Below are 13,656 nucleotides of genomic sequence, written 5' to 3' on the forward strand. Positions count from 1 at the left end.
AATGATAATCACTTTACCTGTCAGGAGTCATAATGTTATGACTGTGTAGTCAGTGTGTATTGCCATTATTTAGCATGCCATCTAACAAACAAAATCACCTGAAATGTTTTCATTACCATTTAGAGCAGAGGTGTCAAACATGCGGCCCGCAGGCAAAAACCGGCCCTCCAGAGGTTCCAATTTTGCCCGCGAGTAATGACTTTGCAAAGTGAAAAAATTACAGAGAAGACATTAACAGCAATATTTCAACAAAAGTAACTACTATTTCAAATTTGTCCTCAGGTGGTCACATAAAATCCTAGTGCTGACGGAGTGAGAAAATAGATGATTTGCTTTTTGCATATTCCGGTTGAGATTCATAAAGACTTTTAGAGCACTACAAGATGATCCACTAACTACTAACACTAGCACTACACCCCTGCATACAACACTGTCCAGCAAGCAAGCTGCTCATGCTGGAGCTGAGGGGTCCAAAATAATCAACTTTACCTTCTTCATTATTATAATCTATGTGTTCTTTTGCAGTAAACATTACACTCGGTGTCAGGTGAATGGGTAACCTGTGTGTTTGGTGTGTTCGCAGCAGGTTTCAGGGCTTAAAGATTAAAATATTCAGCCCACAATGAGACTCATCATTGCAAAAAATACAACAGCTGTTTTTGAAAATAGATAGTTCATTAAATGTGAACATTTTCAGAATGTAATTGTACTTTTTAAGCACTAAAACAAAGGGAAAAATTTTGAGTTGTTGTTATTTATAGGTTATTATATTGTGATTTCACTGGTCCGGCCTACTTCAGAGCAACTTGGGCTGTATGTGGCCCCTGAACTGAAATGAGTTTGACGCCCGTCAGCAAGGTTAAAGGTTACTGCTCAGCTCCAATCTGCACAGATGAAATGTTCAAACCAAGCCAGAAACCTTGGTGTAGTCATAGACTCAGACCTTAATTTCAGCAGCCACATTAAGACAATTACAAAGTCAGCCTACTATCGCCTTAAGAATATATCAAGAATTAAAGGACTTATGTCTCAGCAGGATGCAGAAAAACTGGTCCATGCATTTATCTTTAGCAGACTAGACTACTGTAACGGGGTCTTTACAGGACTCCCTAAAAAGTCCATCAGACGGCTGCAGCTCATACAGAATGCTGCTGCTCGAGTCCTAACAAGGACCAAAAAAGTAGACCACATCGCTCCAGTTCTTAGATCCCTACACTGGCTTCCTGTCTGTCAGAGAATAGACTTTAAAATCCTCCTGATGGTTTATAAAGCACTGAATGGTTTAGACCGAAAATACTTTGCTGATCTGCTACTACTGTATGAACCACCTCGACCTCTGAGGTCATCAGGTACTGGTCTGCTTTCAGTCCCTAGAGTCAGAACTAAACATGGTGAAGCAGCGTTCAGTCAGTAGGCTATGCACCACATATCTGGAACACACTCCCTGAAAGCTGTAGGTCCGCTCCAACTCTCACCTCTTTTAAATCAAAGATTAAGACTGCCTTCCTATCTTAGCTCATTTTAACTCACTTTAAATTAAAATTTTAATGTAATTTCTAATATATTTCTATTTTTTTAATATTATATTTGTTATTTTAATTATGTTCTTTTATGCCTGTCTGAATGTCTCCAATGATTTTAATGTTTTAATGTAAAGCACATTGAGTTGCCCTCGTGTATGAAATGCGCTATACAAATAAAGCTGCCTTGCCTTGCCGCTGATTTAGAGCTTAGTTTTTTTAATTAGTTCTATTTCAATAAATAACAAATTTGTTTTCGCCCGTTCAAACAAAATAAAACCCTAACTACGTAGTTAGATAAGTAAACTTCAGAACAGATCAAAAACCATGCGTTTTCAATCTGTTTTAGACCAAAAACATTTGAATATGAGAAAGTAACAAGCGGGTTGACACGTCTCGTGGAGCACCTGAAGGCAGCATTTGTCACTGCTGAGATCATCCGCTAAGTAGCACGCATGCGCAGTGTGCAGAACTCTGGGAGTGTCTGAGCAGCTCGTTGGACGTGAATCCCACCCGCAGTAACTGAACCCAGGAGGAGCATCTGCATGAACAATGAACCGGCTGACTTGGGAGGAGATGATTTGTAACGGACATGAACGGGACGTATGAGGGGAATCGAGGCGATGGGAATCTACACCAGCAGTGATTTTTACGAGATTTCTGTGGGGTGAATGACCTCTAACGGTACAGGGAATTAGTAATTTGTGATACTTTGTTGTCTGGAGAGCCAATCCTCTTACAGACAGATAGTGTTACATTGGCGGGTTTGTGTCTGTGCGTTTTAATGAACTTTAACCGCAACCGACATGTAATTAGCGACATATCGAAAGGCTTAATCACCCCATTGTCTCTATTTATAGATCTACACTAATATGTGATTACTGGGTGGCCTGCTAGATTTAACCAAAAGTGCTAAATAGTTAAAGCAAACTAATTCATTTTTCTATAAAATCTGATTTTATAACTAGCTACTTCAACTACTGAGGTGAGTCTGAATCACTGCATATCAGCTCTATGTTCAAACACCACAGCTTTGACTTTTGTTGTTGAGACATTGCTGGCACAATAAGCTGCTGGGTGTCATGAGGTGGCCATCTGTTATGGGATCCTGCTTAAACCTGCGAGCAGATTAACCAGTGAGAGGTCCAAGGCATCAGTAGGCAGGACGTTTGTGTGCCTGGACTCTGTGTTGGAGGAGGAAAAAGAAGAAGAAGAAGAAGAGGAGGAAGCGGAGGGATGCTGAGGGCCACTGTGAGCTGTGTGCAGGAGAGAGATGAGGAGCCAGAGGATGAAGGTGAAGAAGAGTTGAGGGATGGAGGGGTGCCATTCTATGTCAACAGAGGAGGCCTCCCGGTGGATGAGGAGACTTGGGAGAGGATGTGGCGCCATGTGGCCCGAATACACCCCAATGGTGAGACTTTGGGGAAGGAGGTCCGAGGTGCCACTGACCTTCCCAAGGTAAAGAGTGATTGATTTTCACACCATGCGTTTAAACCTAGCAGACAGTTGAGAGGCAATTACCACCTACCACAGTGTTACTATGCTGTCCCACATGACTGAACCATGTCCCACTAAATCTTTTTTTTTTTCAACTATAGCCTGGATGTTCAGAAGAATAGGCTTCTTTATTCATTCCTTATGATAAAGCTAAAGAGCATTCTAGATAAACTTCCCATTCGTAGTCACATACATTTCTCTCTCTGTTATGAGTATTGGGATTGTTTAATGCAGCTGTTTGGATGCCTTCTCCCACAGATTCCAGTACCGAGTGTGCCTACATATCAACCTACCACCACTGTCCCACAGCGCCTGGAAGCCATACAGAAATACATCAGGGAATTGCAGTATCCTTTGACAAAGTTGGTATGTTTTCATCTGGTTACCACCACAGTGGATGGAGGTCTGTGATAATACCAGTACCATGTTTGAGATAAATTGTGCACACTAATCTTAGCACTTACTGGATGAAAAGAAAATGAAAATGAAAGAATAATGCTGACAACATCATTATATTAATCCTACTGACCCACTGTTTTGACACACTTTGATAAAAATGGGCCAAACATAAGAAAGTAGGCCACTGTCTGAATATTCTATATTAAGCTTGATTTTCAGTCAGAGTAGAAATTCATCCATAATTAACCAACAACCTATGAATATCACAAAGCACTCTAAGTGATTGTGTCGTCTCTCTGCCTGCTCGGATTAGAATTTTCTCTCAAAGCAGATTTGCTCCCTCGTTTTTTGACCTCAACTGTTTCCTTCAGGTACAATCACACAGGGACGCAGTTTTTTGAAATCAAGAAGAGCCGTCCACTGACTGCGTAAGAACATTTACCATCTCTCATCCAAAACTGACCATACGTAATAGATTCAAAGAGGTGTATGTCACAGGATATCACCATTACATTTGTACATTTCTTGCTTCTTAGCCGTTGCTACTAATGCGTGGTGTGTGTGGAGCAGATGCATCTCTGGTGTGGCCAAAAAGCTTGTTAGAAGAAACAAACACAGCAAGCAGCAGGGGCCTGGGCACAGCTTTCCAGTGCTAGCTTTATTAGATTTACTGGAACAATTTTGTTTTCTTCATGTGTAATGTTTTTGTTTGATTGAATGAAATCAATAACAGTATTTTATCATAGTCAGTAAAAGTGCTGTTCTCTTGTTTATTTCTGCACAGGTTGATGGACATTGCTAAAGAGATGACACGGGAGGCTCTGCCAATCAAATGCCTGGAAGCGGTGATCCTGGGGATGTATCTTTACAGCAGCAGATCATTATTGTTTTAAATGATGCTTGTTTATCCATAGGACCTAAATGTGTGCAGTGACCAAGTCCAAGACAGATTTCCTTCAGAGGAAAGTGAAGTGTATGTTATGGTATGTTCATTGTAGCTTGTTTTACATGTTCCTCCTGATGGTGCGTTTGTCTTTTGGCAGACTTTACCTACACTGTCATTCCAAACTTTGCTAAAACGTCTTAAGATTCACAGAAGTCATCGTTGTCACTTTCTTTGACCTACATTCCCTAAGTTACCTCACCAACAGCATGCCTGGAGTGGAGCGCTTCCCCCTCAGCTTTCAGTCTCACTTCTCAGGGAACCACTTCCACCACATCGTGCTGGGAGTGCACAGCGGGGGACGCTTCGGCGCTCTGGGCATCAGCCGCAGGGAGGACCTAATGTTCAAGCCCCTTGAGTTTAAGACACTGATGGACTTGGTGCAGGAGTTCGAAGGCGCCTACAGAGGATACTGGCACACGCTGCGGAAGGTTAGGATCGGTCAGTATGTGTCCCATGATCCTCACAGCGTGGAGCAGATAGAATGGAAACACTCCATACTTGACGTGGACAAGCTGACCAAGGAGGAGCTGCGGAAGGAGCTGGAGAGACACACTCGGGACATGAGGCTGAAGGTACAGCTCCAACATATCCTTGTGTTTCTTCTAACTTTGAGCCCCATTTTGCATCCAGGATAAGCTAACAGAGATATTCCAGGATGAAAGACAATGTTGATAAATATAATTTGTCCTCAGCAGAGCAGCCGCCCTCCTTACTGCTTATTAGATTTCTTTGACGTGCTGTCTCTTCATGTGCAGTGACACTGAGTTGACCTGCTGTTTGAGGAGCGATGCCTCTCAAACGACGCTCTCTCATCACCTCTCATGCTATAATAATGAAGGCAGCCTTGGCGCTGAGCTGTGTGTGTAATAAAACTAATGTGATGGCTTCACTCTGCTGCTTGTGCTTCATGCGTGGCTGGCTCAGTCCATCACTCGCTGATCTTTTACAGCCAGTACTCTAAAATAGAAAAAAAACTGCCATGCAAAAAGAAAAGACACAGTCAACTTCCTCTAGAGTGAAATTTTTGATTGGATTCCCTTTTGTGATATCTGTTTTGCAGATCGGAAAGCCTGCACCCCCCTCTCCCACCAAAGACAGAAAAAACAGCATGGGTTCACCCCTGAGAGGACAGAACAGCCCCATACGTCGGATCAGCCGTGTAGAAAGACGGTATGATTAATCATGTGCTTAAAGATAAATTTATTCCCTTCTAAAAATACAGATTTTATAGCCGCTGTTGTGAAATGTTTTCAGCTATCGGAAAATGTTGGGTTCACAGATGCCTCATGACCTGAAATAGTGCATGAAATAGTCACATTTTCCCTCTCATGTGAATAACACTCATTGTCTCATCTTTTTTTGGGGCGATGTTTTTATTGCAGTCCCTCCGGAGAGAAGAAGGTTCTGGAGCAAAAACCGTCCACAGATATGAATGGATACCAGATTCGAGTCTGAGGGAGAACTCTAGAGATGTTTATAAAGTAACAAGGTACCAAACAACAACTTAACGGGGCCATTGAATTACTCTGAGGCTCAAATCTTTGTACAAACTGGCCTATTCACTGATGCAACACTGAATAGGTCACCAGCAAGTTTCCCCTCTAAAAACAAATGCCTCATTTAGTGTTCCCATGTCTATATTACTGAAGGCTTTCTGGAGCACTTACTGTGGAGGGTAATTGGTGCTGGCTAGGTTCCCAAATTATAAATAAAAGGGGACAAAAAAAAGCATCACTTTGTTAACATTTTGGTAAGTTTTTCCAACTCTGCAAGAGAAATATGACTCCAACACTGGGCAAGACCAACACTCAGCATAATCGTGCTACTGGACATATCATACGTTTTCTGTGGGTTTTTTAGGTTCAACAAAAGCTCTTAATGCTTGTCTGCAATCTGTATCGTTGTACTGTAAGTGTGCAAATACTTGTAATGTGATTTTAAATCCACTTAGGCTCCACTGGGCAGCGACTGCTTGTGTTGTGACTAGTTTGCAAACCACTACCCTTGTGCCTTGTTTAAAATTTCTGAACAAAGAGACTTGTTTTTATATCCAAACCCTTTACTCTCATAAGTCAACACTGCACTTCCAAAATACTGAAAATTATAAGTATAAAAAGATGAATTGGTGGACATTTTTTGATAATTTGTATCCAGATGCTAGCATGTTCAGCTCACCATCACTGATTGAAATGTGGACTGATTACTGGATTTTCAGTCCAGAGTGCACAAAAGTGTGTTAAACAGGGTGAGGGCATCTGTTGAGTGATAGTATAAGAGACAGGAGAACCTCTGTCGTGACATTTATCAAGGTGATTTGTGGCAATCCAGCTGACAGAGCTCATCTGCGTTCAGTGCACATGTAAAGTAACGGAAGTCAGTTCTTATGTACTGTATGGCTGCTTTATAAATACATTGTTTCTAGCTTTTATTTGTAGCACCTTTATCCAGTATTTCACTTGCCTTAAGTGGTATCCAACAACTGACTTCCATTTAAGGTGAGAAGACCTTTGTTTGCAGCACTTTTATCTGCATTTTGTATTTTTTTATGGCAGATTCTGTCGTTTTATACTACCTTCAGTGTTGGTGATCACCCGTAGACCACTTAATAGTTACCACAAACTGTTTTTGGATTTCTCGCCACAGAATACACTTTTATGCGTTCAGTACTGTAGGTGTCCACTTTCATTTTAATGCTCTATAACACAATTGTTTTGTACCAAAAGTCTGTTGATGAACAGGATCAAAATAAAGGCTCACTATGATTGTGGCAACACCATTATGCTTTCATCTTTTATACAGTGTTTTGTGTCTCTATCTGTGAACCTTGTTATAAATTCAGTGTTTAGCCTGTATGGATTCTTTAATGAGCTTTCAGGCAGGTTGGATGTAAGGCGAGGTGAGGAAGGGTGCCAGCTTTCCGTCGACCAATAGTTCAAACTGAGCACAGGACGTGCTTGGCTGAAGGGCAGTTTTTGGCACCAAGGCAAATGATGATGTCCTAGCACTCCTTGTTAGGTTTACACAACGGAAACTTAACACAAACAAGTCCTTAAAAGGGAGGCCAAAGCCTTGGTGTGCAGCTGAACTGTTTTAAAACCAACTGTCAGACCATATGGAACAATTTCAACACCTAGGTCTCAGAATATCTAGACTCGGCTTTTTGAGTGGAAAAACTGTTATCATTTCCTGTTTTCATCTTGTTCAGTTTCTGCCAGTGTTTGCTCCAGTCATATATCTGGTAGCATGTGTGATGTTCTCCTGATCGTGTTGCTCAGTGGATAACGGACGGATGCTCCTCTAATCAGCTAATAAGGCTTAATGGCAGCTGCGTTTAATGAAAACCTGCCTGCGTAGAACCACTCTCATGTGGAGGTCAATATCCTGTTTCTATAAGGGTTGCATGCGAGGTGCTGTCCTCGCATGTTTTTGTAAAGCCGTCTAGGCAAGTGTGATCTCCTTTAAACAAAAATGTGTTGATGTTTTAGCTGAATTATGAAGAGAGGTCGTGTCAAACACCAACAGTGTTTGTAGCATACAAAGGCAGAAAGCATAATGACCTATTTGTAGGGGAAAACCTTGCTGACCTAGTTCATTTAGTTGCATTAATTTGATGCTTTAAGGGAGGTAAAAGCATCAAAAATAGACTCCTTTTATAAATATATATAATAACTTTTGAACTTCTCATGATGAATGTAAAAGCTGAATTTACATGTTCAGGCTTAGTGACAGTTTTCCAGAGCGGAAGACATCCTACTGAAGGGCATCATCTTCTCATGTTTTCTATAGCCTACACATAACACAGAGCTCTTGTACTCAGCTCTATCATGCATGAACACTATCTAAATTAATTATTCATGCATCAACCACACACACTCGCATCAAGTAGACATCTTCACCCTGACAAAGTGAGTGCTTCAGAGTTGTAGGGAGGGGCATAGCTGGCATTCAGGTCCCAGTCTGAGCACTCAACCACGCAGGACACACACACAGAGAGCCAGACAGTAAGTGGAGGATGTAGAGCTTGTGTATTTAAATGTGATACATTATAAATACAGGGCAGGGCTACAAATTCTCATGCAAGGTGTACATTTTGCTTTGGGTCATGAAAATAATGAAGGGGCCAGAAAGTTATGTAAAATATTTATTCTGTTTTTGTCCATCTGAAAAAATAGAACTGGCTCATTATCAGAGATAGAACTCTCATTTCAAATTAGTTTATATAAATAACAACATGACACACTAGTCATCAAAATCTAAATGAGCATGTAGGTGTATTTTTACACCATAAAGAAATGAAGCAATCACGAGCTTCCTTTTTTTAAATGAATCATTACAGAATGATTTGCCAAATGATTTGTCATCTCAGTCATAGCTCTGTATCATCTATCTGATGAAAACTCGAGGAACAAGACTACGTTTTTGGCATTTTGCTCTTTTCTTGGCTCTTTTTAGCAAAATATAAACTCACGTAGACTTACAAAGCTCTGATTCAGAACAGAATCAAAGTGGTACTCCTTCTGAAAAAAAAAACATACCAACCATTTGAACAAAAATCTGCAAACAGGCATTTATCTCTGAATCGACCCGGTCTTTCTCCTTCATGCTGCGTTCAGGTCCAGCTGGAATTTTGCAACAAGACTGAGATGATCAGAGGGGAATGTGTGATTAGGAAGTCCCCTCATGGACCATAAAACATCCTCTGACAGAAGAGAGAGTGTTCCTAAGAGCTTCAGACCCTCCCTTGTAGAGTCATCCCCATCTGTGAAAAAAGACAAACAGACAAATATATAAAGTAAGAGCTGAAACACTGTCCTTTGTGCCAGGTTGTCCTACCTGTTTGATCAGAAGTTATCACACGTTTCGGCGTGTAGAAGATGTAGTCAACGGTAGATGCTCCTTCAGAATGCTGGGTCGTTACTTCTGGGTTTCCAGAGCCTGGGAGAATGTGTTTGTAGACCGACTCCAGGTCGAAAGGATGACTGATGGTGTGTCTGAAACTGTGACACAAACTTTGGACTAAAACCATATCATAGCTCCATGTATATAACCCTTTACCTCTGCCTTTGTTACATGAACATATCATTATATTACATTACACATTTATTCCATGTGTGTCAGGGATAAGCAAAATGGCCAATGATTAACTGAGATTAAATTACTTATTCATTAATAGAATAGCTTCGACTTTCACCCTGTCTCAACCTGCTGCCGCTACACTGAACTGACACTATTCTAACGTGAAGCTGAAATTCAAATATTACATATATAAAAGCAACACAGTGAAGACAAGCTGACCTTTTATCGTGAGGCTGATTTCTCCTTGAGTCATCTGTACACAACAAGAAATGTTCAGATTTTCAAACTATTACAGTAAAAACAATCAGCTGATGTGAAGGGCGAGAAAAACAACAAAACTGGCGCTGCAGCTTTTGTATGTTACCTGGTGTGTTGTCACTCACACCTGGGATCAGCTCCATGTCTAGAGGACGGACACATGCAGCTGGACAGAAGCGCAGCTGCAGAAGGAAGCTGTGGCTGTACTGATGTTTCCCTACACAAGATCAAAACATGTACAAGGAAGGAAGTGAAGTGACAGAGGATAGAAACCAAAAAGGACTTGTTCCTCAGATCAAGATGACAAAAATAACAGTAGGTACACAGCATGCTGACCTGGTTTCTCTTCCTGGTCTTTTAATATCTTCTTGTCATTTGAGTAGTGGCAGCTGTCAGTGATTCCAAGACTGCTGGGCCACAGTGGAGCAAGCAGTCTGTGGTAAAGGACTTTGTGTGACAGGTCCTCCTGACCTGAAATCTGTTGGTGGTGAACAGAAATTACAGCGGTTATATCTTCAAGCACCACAGCAGACAATAAGTATCAGAGTGTAATGTCACAGTCTTATGGGAGAGCCTGACATTTCCCAGACATGGATTATACTCTGCAGAGTATAAGACTCACCATCCACGCAGGTAGACCCTGGAAGTAGAGGTCCCCAGTGGTGATGAGCTGATACAGAGGTGTGTGGGGGAGGGAGTTGTAGTCCCCGCACAGTATTATGTTGCAGTGTTCACCTTTGGCCTTACAGGACTTAACCACACGATCGATTTCCGCCAGCACTAAGGCTAGCTGAGCCAGCTTCACATCTCCCCTCCTCGGGTTAAAGAGCAGGTGCGTGTTCCCCACGCAGAGCAGCGAGCCCTTCGCCTTGACCTCTGACCCCTTGGTGACCACTGGCTGAAGCAACAAAACGATGCCCACATTGTGCCGGTCCAGCAGCTCTGTGTCAGGCCTGAAGAACTCCAGCAGGGTGACTGATTGCTCAGAGAAGCGACTGCTGCGATAGCAAGTAGCACAGCCGTCTGTCTTGTTTCCTGTACGTCGCTTGTACACACAGGTGTAGCCTAGAGTGATGACATGAGCACAACATGTTGTAAATGTTTGCTTTAATGTCCTTAAACATTTTTGTCCACTGTACTTTCTCTGATGATCTACCCATCTGAGACAGGACTGGATAAAGCTGTCCATGGTAGTGGTTCTCCTGAACCTCTTGAAGACACAAAATCTACCAACAAGGGAAAGATGGATTCAAAAAGTGATTCTCGTTTGCATCTCTGATTGTGAAAAGACAAATGTATGTACCATTTTAAATCAGCTGGTGTTTGACTTACATCTGGTGCCCATTTCAGGATTTCCTCCAGCAGCAGGCTGTAGCGGTAGTTCCAGTCGAGCACCTCTAGGGGGCAGTGCATATACAACTCCTCATTGGCCTCAAGTAAATCCTGAGCAAGGATATTGTAGGACATAACAGTAAAGTCCATTGAGGCCTTTGTGAATGGGAGGGGCTTAAGGGTGGGTCCTGCTGCAGAGGCACTCTCATCCACCTCCTCCCACACTCTCCACATTACTGAGAAGAAAACAAACACATAAAGTTTAGACAAATTTCATTACCGTGGAAAACTTGAAGATAAAAAGGCCACAAATGAAACTTCCAGTATGGAGAGAAAATCAAATACTCACCTTGAAAGGGTATGTTCGGCTCTAATGGAGGATAATAGCTTACTGCAGGAAATTGCAACATTGGACAGCACACTTCTTCTGCAAGTCCAAGTCCTGCAGGAAAGTGCCAGCTAGTTTGTGTATCACGGTGGGTGTCATCAATAGAGAGAGGGTAGACAAACTTCGGACAAGAACTTATCTCCCCACCTTGCATTTCATTAGCAGCAGGATGTAAATACTCATCCCAGCACTCAGCTACTTCAGCCGGCGGTGTTTGTGTTTGTTCCAGTGCCTCACAGGCAGTATGTTGTATGCTGGGCTCAACTGGAGCCACTGGATCCTCCAACCTTGTTTCCCCTAAATTTCCCCCCACAGGAGAAGTAGTTTCTGCAATGCTCCCCTCCATTTTTACACTCTCTAATTGTGCACAAAGTTTTTGCTCTGCAGTGTTGTCCCCAGTTAGAATAACTGTACCCTCCTCTGTGTTCTCCCTGATGTGATACCCATCAAAGTGATGTGTTATGTTACTGTTCTCTTTCTGGAGAGCCTCCTCTTTGTCATGAAGCTGTTCATTCCTCCTCTCCTCTTCTTTCTCTCTCTTTGCAGATTGCTTATCATTCATCTTGAAAGCTGCGTCCGTCTGAACTTCTTCATGCATCACAGGCATCAGCTCTTCTTTTTCTATGTCAGGCCTTGTGACACATTTCACCTCTGAGATTGGTTCCTTCATCCGTTCTTTAATTTCTGCCTCCGTCCCACTGCTTGAGCTAATCCACTTGTCCAGCGGGATAGTCTGAGACTGGGTGAACCTGCTGTATGTAATAGCACCACCATCCCACACTGCCTTGCCATCAACCTCTGCAGGAGGGAGATCCTTTTTTGAGGTGTCTGTAAAACAAGATGAGCGTCAGAAAACAGTGATGCTTTCATTGTCAACACAATCAGCTCTTTAGCCTGTGTCAAAATAATGAAAAACCTAAATTCTACAAACTCCACAGAATGACAGCCCCACGTGGTGCCTAAGACTGATGTCATGAGGGGCGTTTTAAAAGTGCGCTCTAAAAAAAAACACAAACAGGTGCTCGCCAACATGTTTCCATGAGCTAACGAGGGCTAAACTGTGACAACAATTGACCCGTACGTGTCTGTATCTACAACGAAATGAATCATAGTTCACACTGAGGAACCATATTAAAAAGTGTGGCATTGACTTTGTAACTAAATGTATGTTTAAAACAACGACCTCAAGCTGGCGCCTGACAAATATCAACACAAACTTCGCAGTCAGCAACAACTTAAACACAATGTTAGCAGCTGTTAGCTCCTTGCACCTAAACAAGTGGAATGCATTCATTGTTTTGTCTCCTTTGAAAACTTTTACCTGAGTGTCGGCCAGTCAGGAACCGGGATAAGGGGTAGAGAAAATAAAATAACACGCTCCCAATCATGTTTCTGCACTGAAGTGTGCGCATGCGCATTTCGCAGTACGGATGTGAAAGGTCACTTTTTTCGAGAGGCACCCTACTGCAGGCAAGATGGCGCCGCCACAACATCCACACCGGAAGTCCATACCGGAAGTCCATACCGGAAGTGATTCTTTAACCCCCTCTCTACCCAATGCCGGATGCTTCGAACTGGAAGTTTCTTCTTCGTGTAGCGTATTGATTGCATTAGTCTGTCGCTGCTAAATCAATTAGCAGAAAGCTAATTGTGATAGAGAGAGTGAGTGAGAGAGATCCCGCTGTGTATGAAGAACAGAATAATGTAGAGTGTTAGTATGTGTGGGGGGAGGGGATGAGAAGGAAAAGACTGTAAGTAAGAGGGAAAATACACTCAAGCTGTACACAGAGATCTATATTCACCACAAAAACAACAGAGGCTCCCCAGAAATGTGTACTGTACATCTATCATCAGTGGCTGACAGTGGTGCCTCAAGTTGAAATATTTTAGTCCTAATATTTTATGTTGATTTGGAGTTTGTAATAGCAAAAGTGCATTGTTCTTTTTCAAGTACAACATTATCAATACAAAAGGGTTAAGACATCATACATATAACATTAAAAGAACATAAAATAAAGTATAATTCTACATTTCAAGTAGGGGTTGGATGGAAAGAAACAGTAGCTATGTATACATTTGCAGTTTTTCTAGTCATTCTAATTGAAGGTTCCAACTTCAATGTTTTCATGGACGCCAAATAAAGTGATCTTGTTAAGACATTGGTGTACATGCATCAAGCATTCAATCTGAATAAAACTGTTTGACAAGCTCAGAGTGTTTACGCCCATCTAATGTCTCAA

The 13,656-nt window shown here is 42.0% G+C and overlaps 2 protein-coding genes across 2 annotated transcripts; one reads left to right on the forward strand and one right to left on the reverse strand.

The window, feature by feature from the left end:
- Positions 1-1,819: 1,819 nt before the first annotated feature.
- Positions 1,820-7,138, forward strand: vash1 (vasohibin 1). Its single transcript, XM_034675592.1, has 7 exons — positions 1,820-2,978; positions 3,276-3,364; positions 3,788-3,844; positions 4,201-4,275; positions 4,553-4,934; positions 5,423-5,532; positions 5,745-7,138. The coding sequence occupies exons 1-7, from the start codon at positions 2,757-2,759 to the stop codon at positions 5,815-5,817; spliced, it is 1,008 nt and encodes a 335-aa protein (XP_034531483.1). The 5' UTR covers positions 1,820-2,756; the 3' UTR covers positions 5,818-7,138.
- A 1,230-nt stretch (positions 7,139-8,368) lies between these two features.
- angel1 (angel homolog 1 (Drosophila)) lies at positions 8,369-12,849 on the reverse strand. Its single transcript, XM_034675485.1, has 10 exons — positions 12,738-12,849; positions 11,378-12,244; positions 11,029-11,264; positions 10,853-10,922; positions 10,319-10,761; positions 10,033-10,174; positions 9,803-9,913; positions 9,658-9,691; positions 9,196-9,359; positions 8,369-9,121 (listed from the first exon to the last, which is right to left on the reverse strand). The coding sequence occupies exons 1-10, from the start codon at positions 12,832-12,834 to the stop codon at positions 8,961-8,963; spliced, it is 2,325 nt and encodes a 774-aa protein (XP_034531376.1). The 5' UTR covers positions 12,835-12,849; the 3' UTR covers positions 8,369-8,960.
- Positions 12,850-13,656: the final 807 nt, after the last annotated feature.

The sequence above is a fragment of the Notolabrus celidotus genome, chromosome 22, assembly GCF_009762535.1.
Source record: "Notolabrus celidotus isolate fNotCel1 chromosome 22, fNotCel1.pri, whole genome shotgun sequence".
Taxonomy (NCBI): domain Eukaryota; kingdom Metazoa; phylum Chordata; class Actinopteri; order Labriformes; family Labridae; genus Notolabrus; species Notolabrus celidotus.

Bases quoted from the DNA above. Each gene is read 5' to 3' on its own strand.
- vash1 (XM_034675592.1), top strand. From the start codon at position 2,757: ATGCTGAGGGCCACTGTGAGCTGTGTGCAGGAGAGAGATGAGGAGCCA. The intron at 3,845-4,200 runs GTAAGAACATTT...ATTTCTGCACAG, and splicing joins AAGAGCCGTCCACTGACTGC to GTTGATGGACATTGCTAAAG. The intron at 4,935-5,422 runs GTACAGCTCCAA...TCTGTTTTGCAG, and splicing joins CTCGGGACATGAGGCTGAAG to ATCGGAAAGCCTGCACCCCC.
- angel1 (XM_034675485.1), bottom strand. From the start codon at position 12,834: ATGCGCATGCGCACACTTCAGTGCAGAAACATGATTGGGAGCGTGTTA. The intron at 10,762-10,852 runs GTAGATCATCAG...TCATCACTCTAG, and splicing joins TCCAGTCCTGTCTCAGATGG to GCTACACCTGTGTGTACAAG. The intron at 9,122-9,195 runs GTAGGACAACCT...CTTTTTTCACAG, and splicing joins GATAACTTCTGATCAAACAG to ATGGGGATGACTCTACAAGG.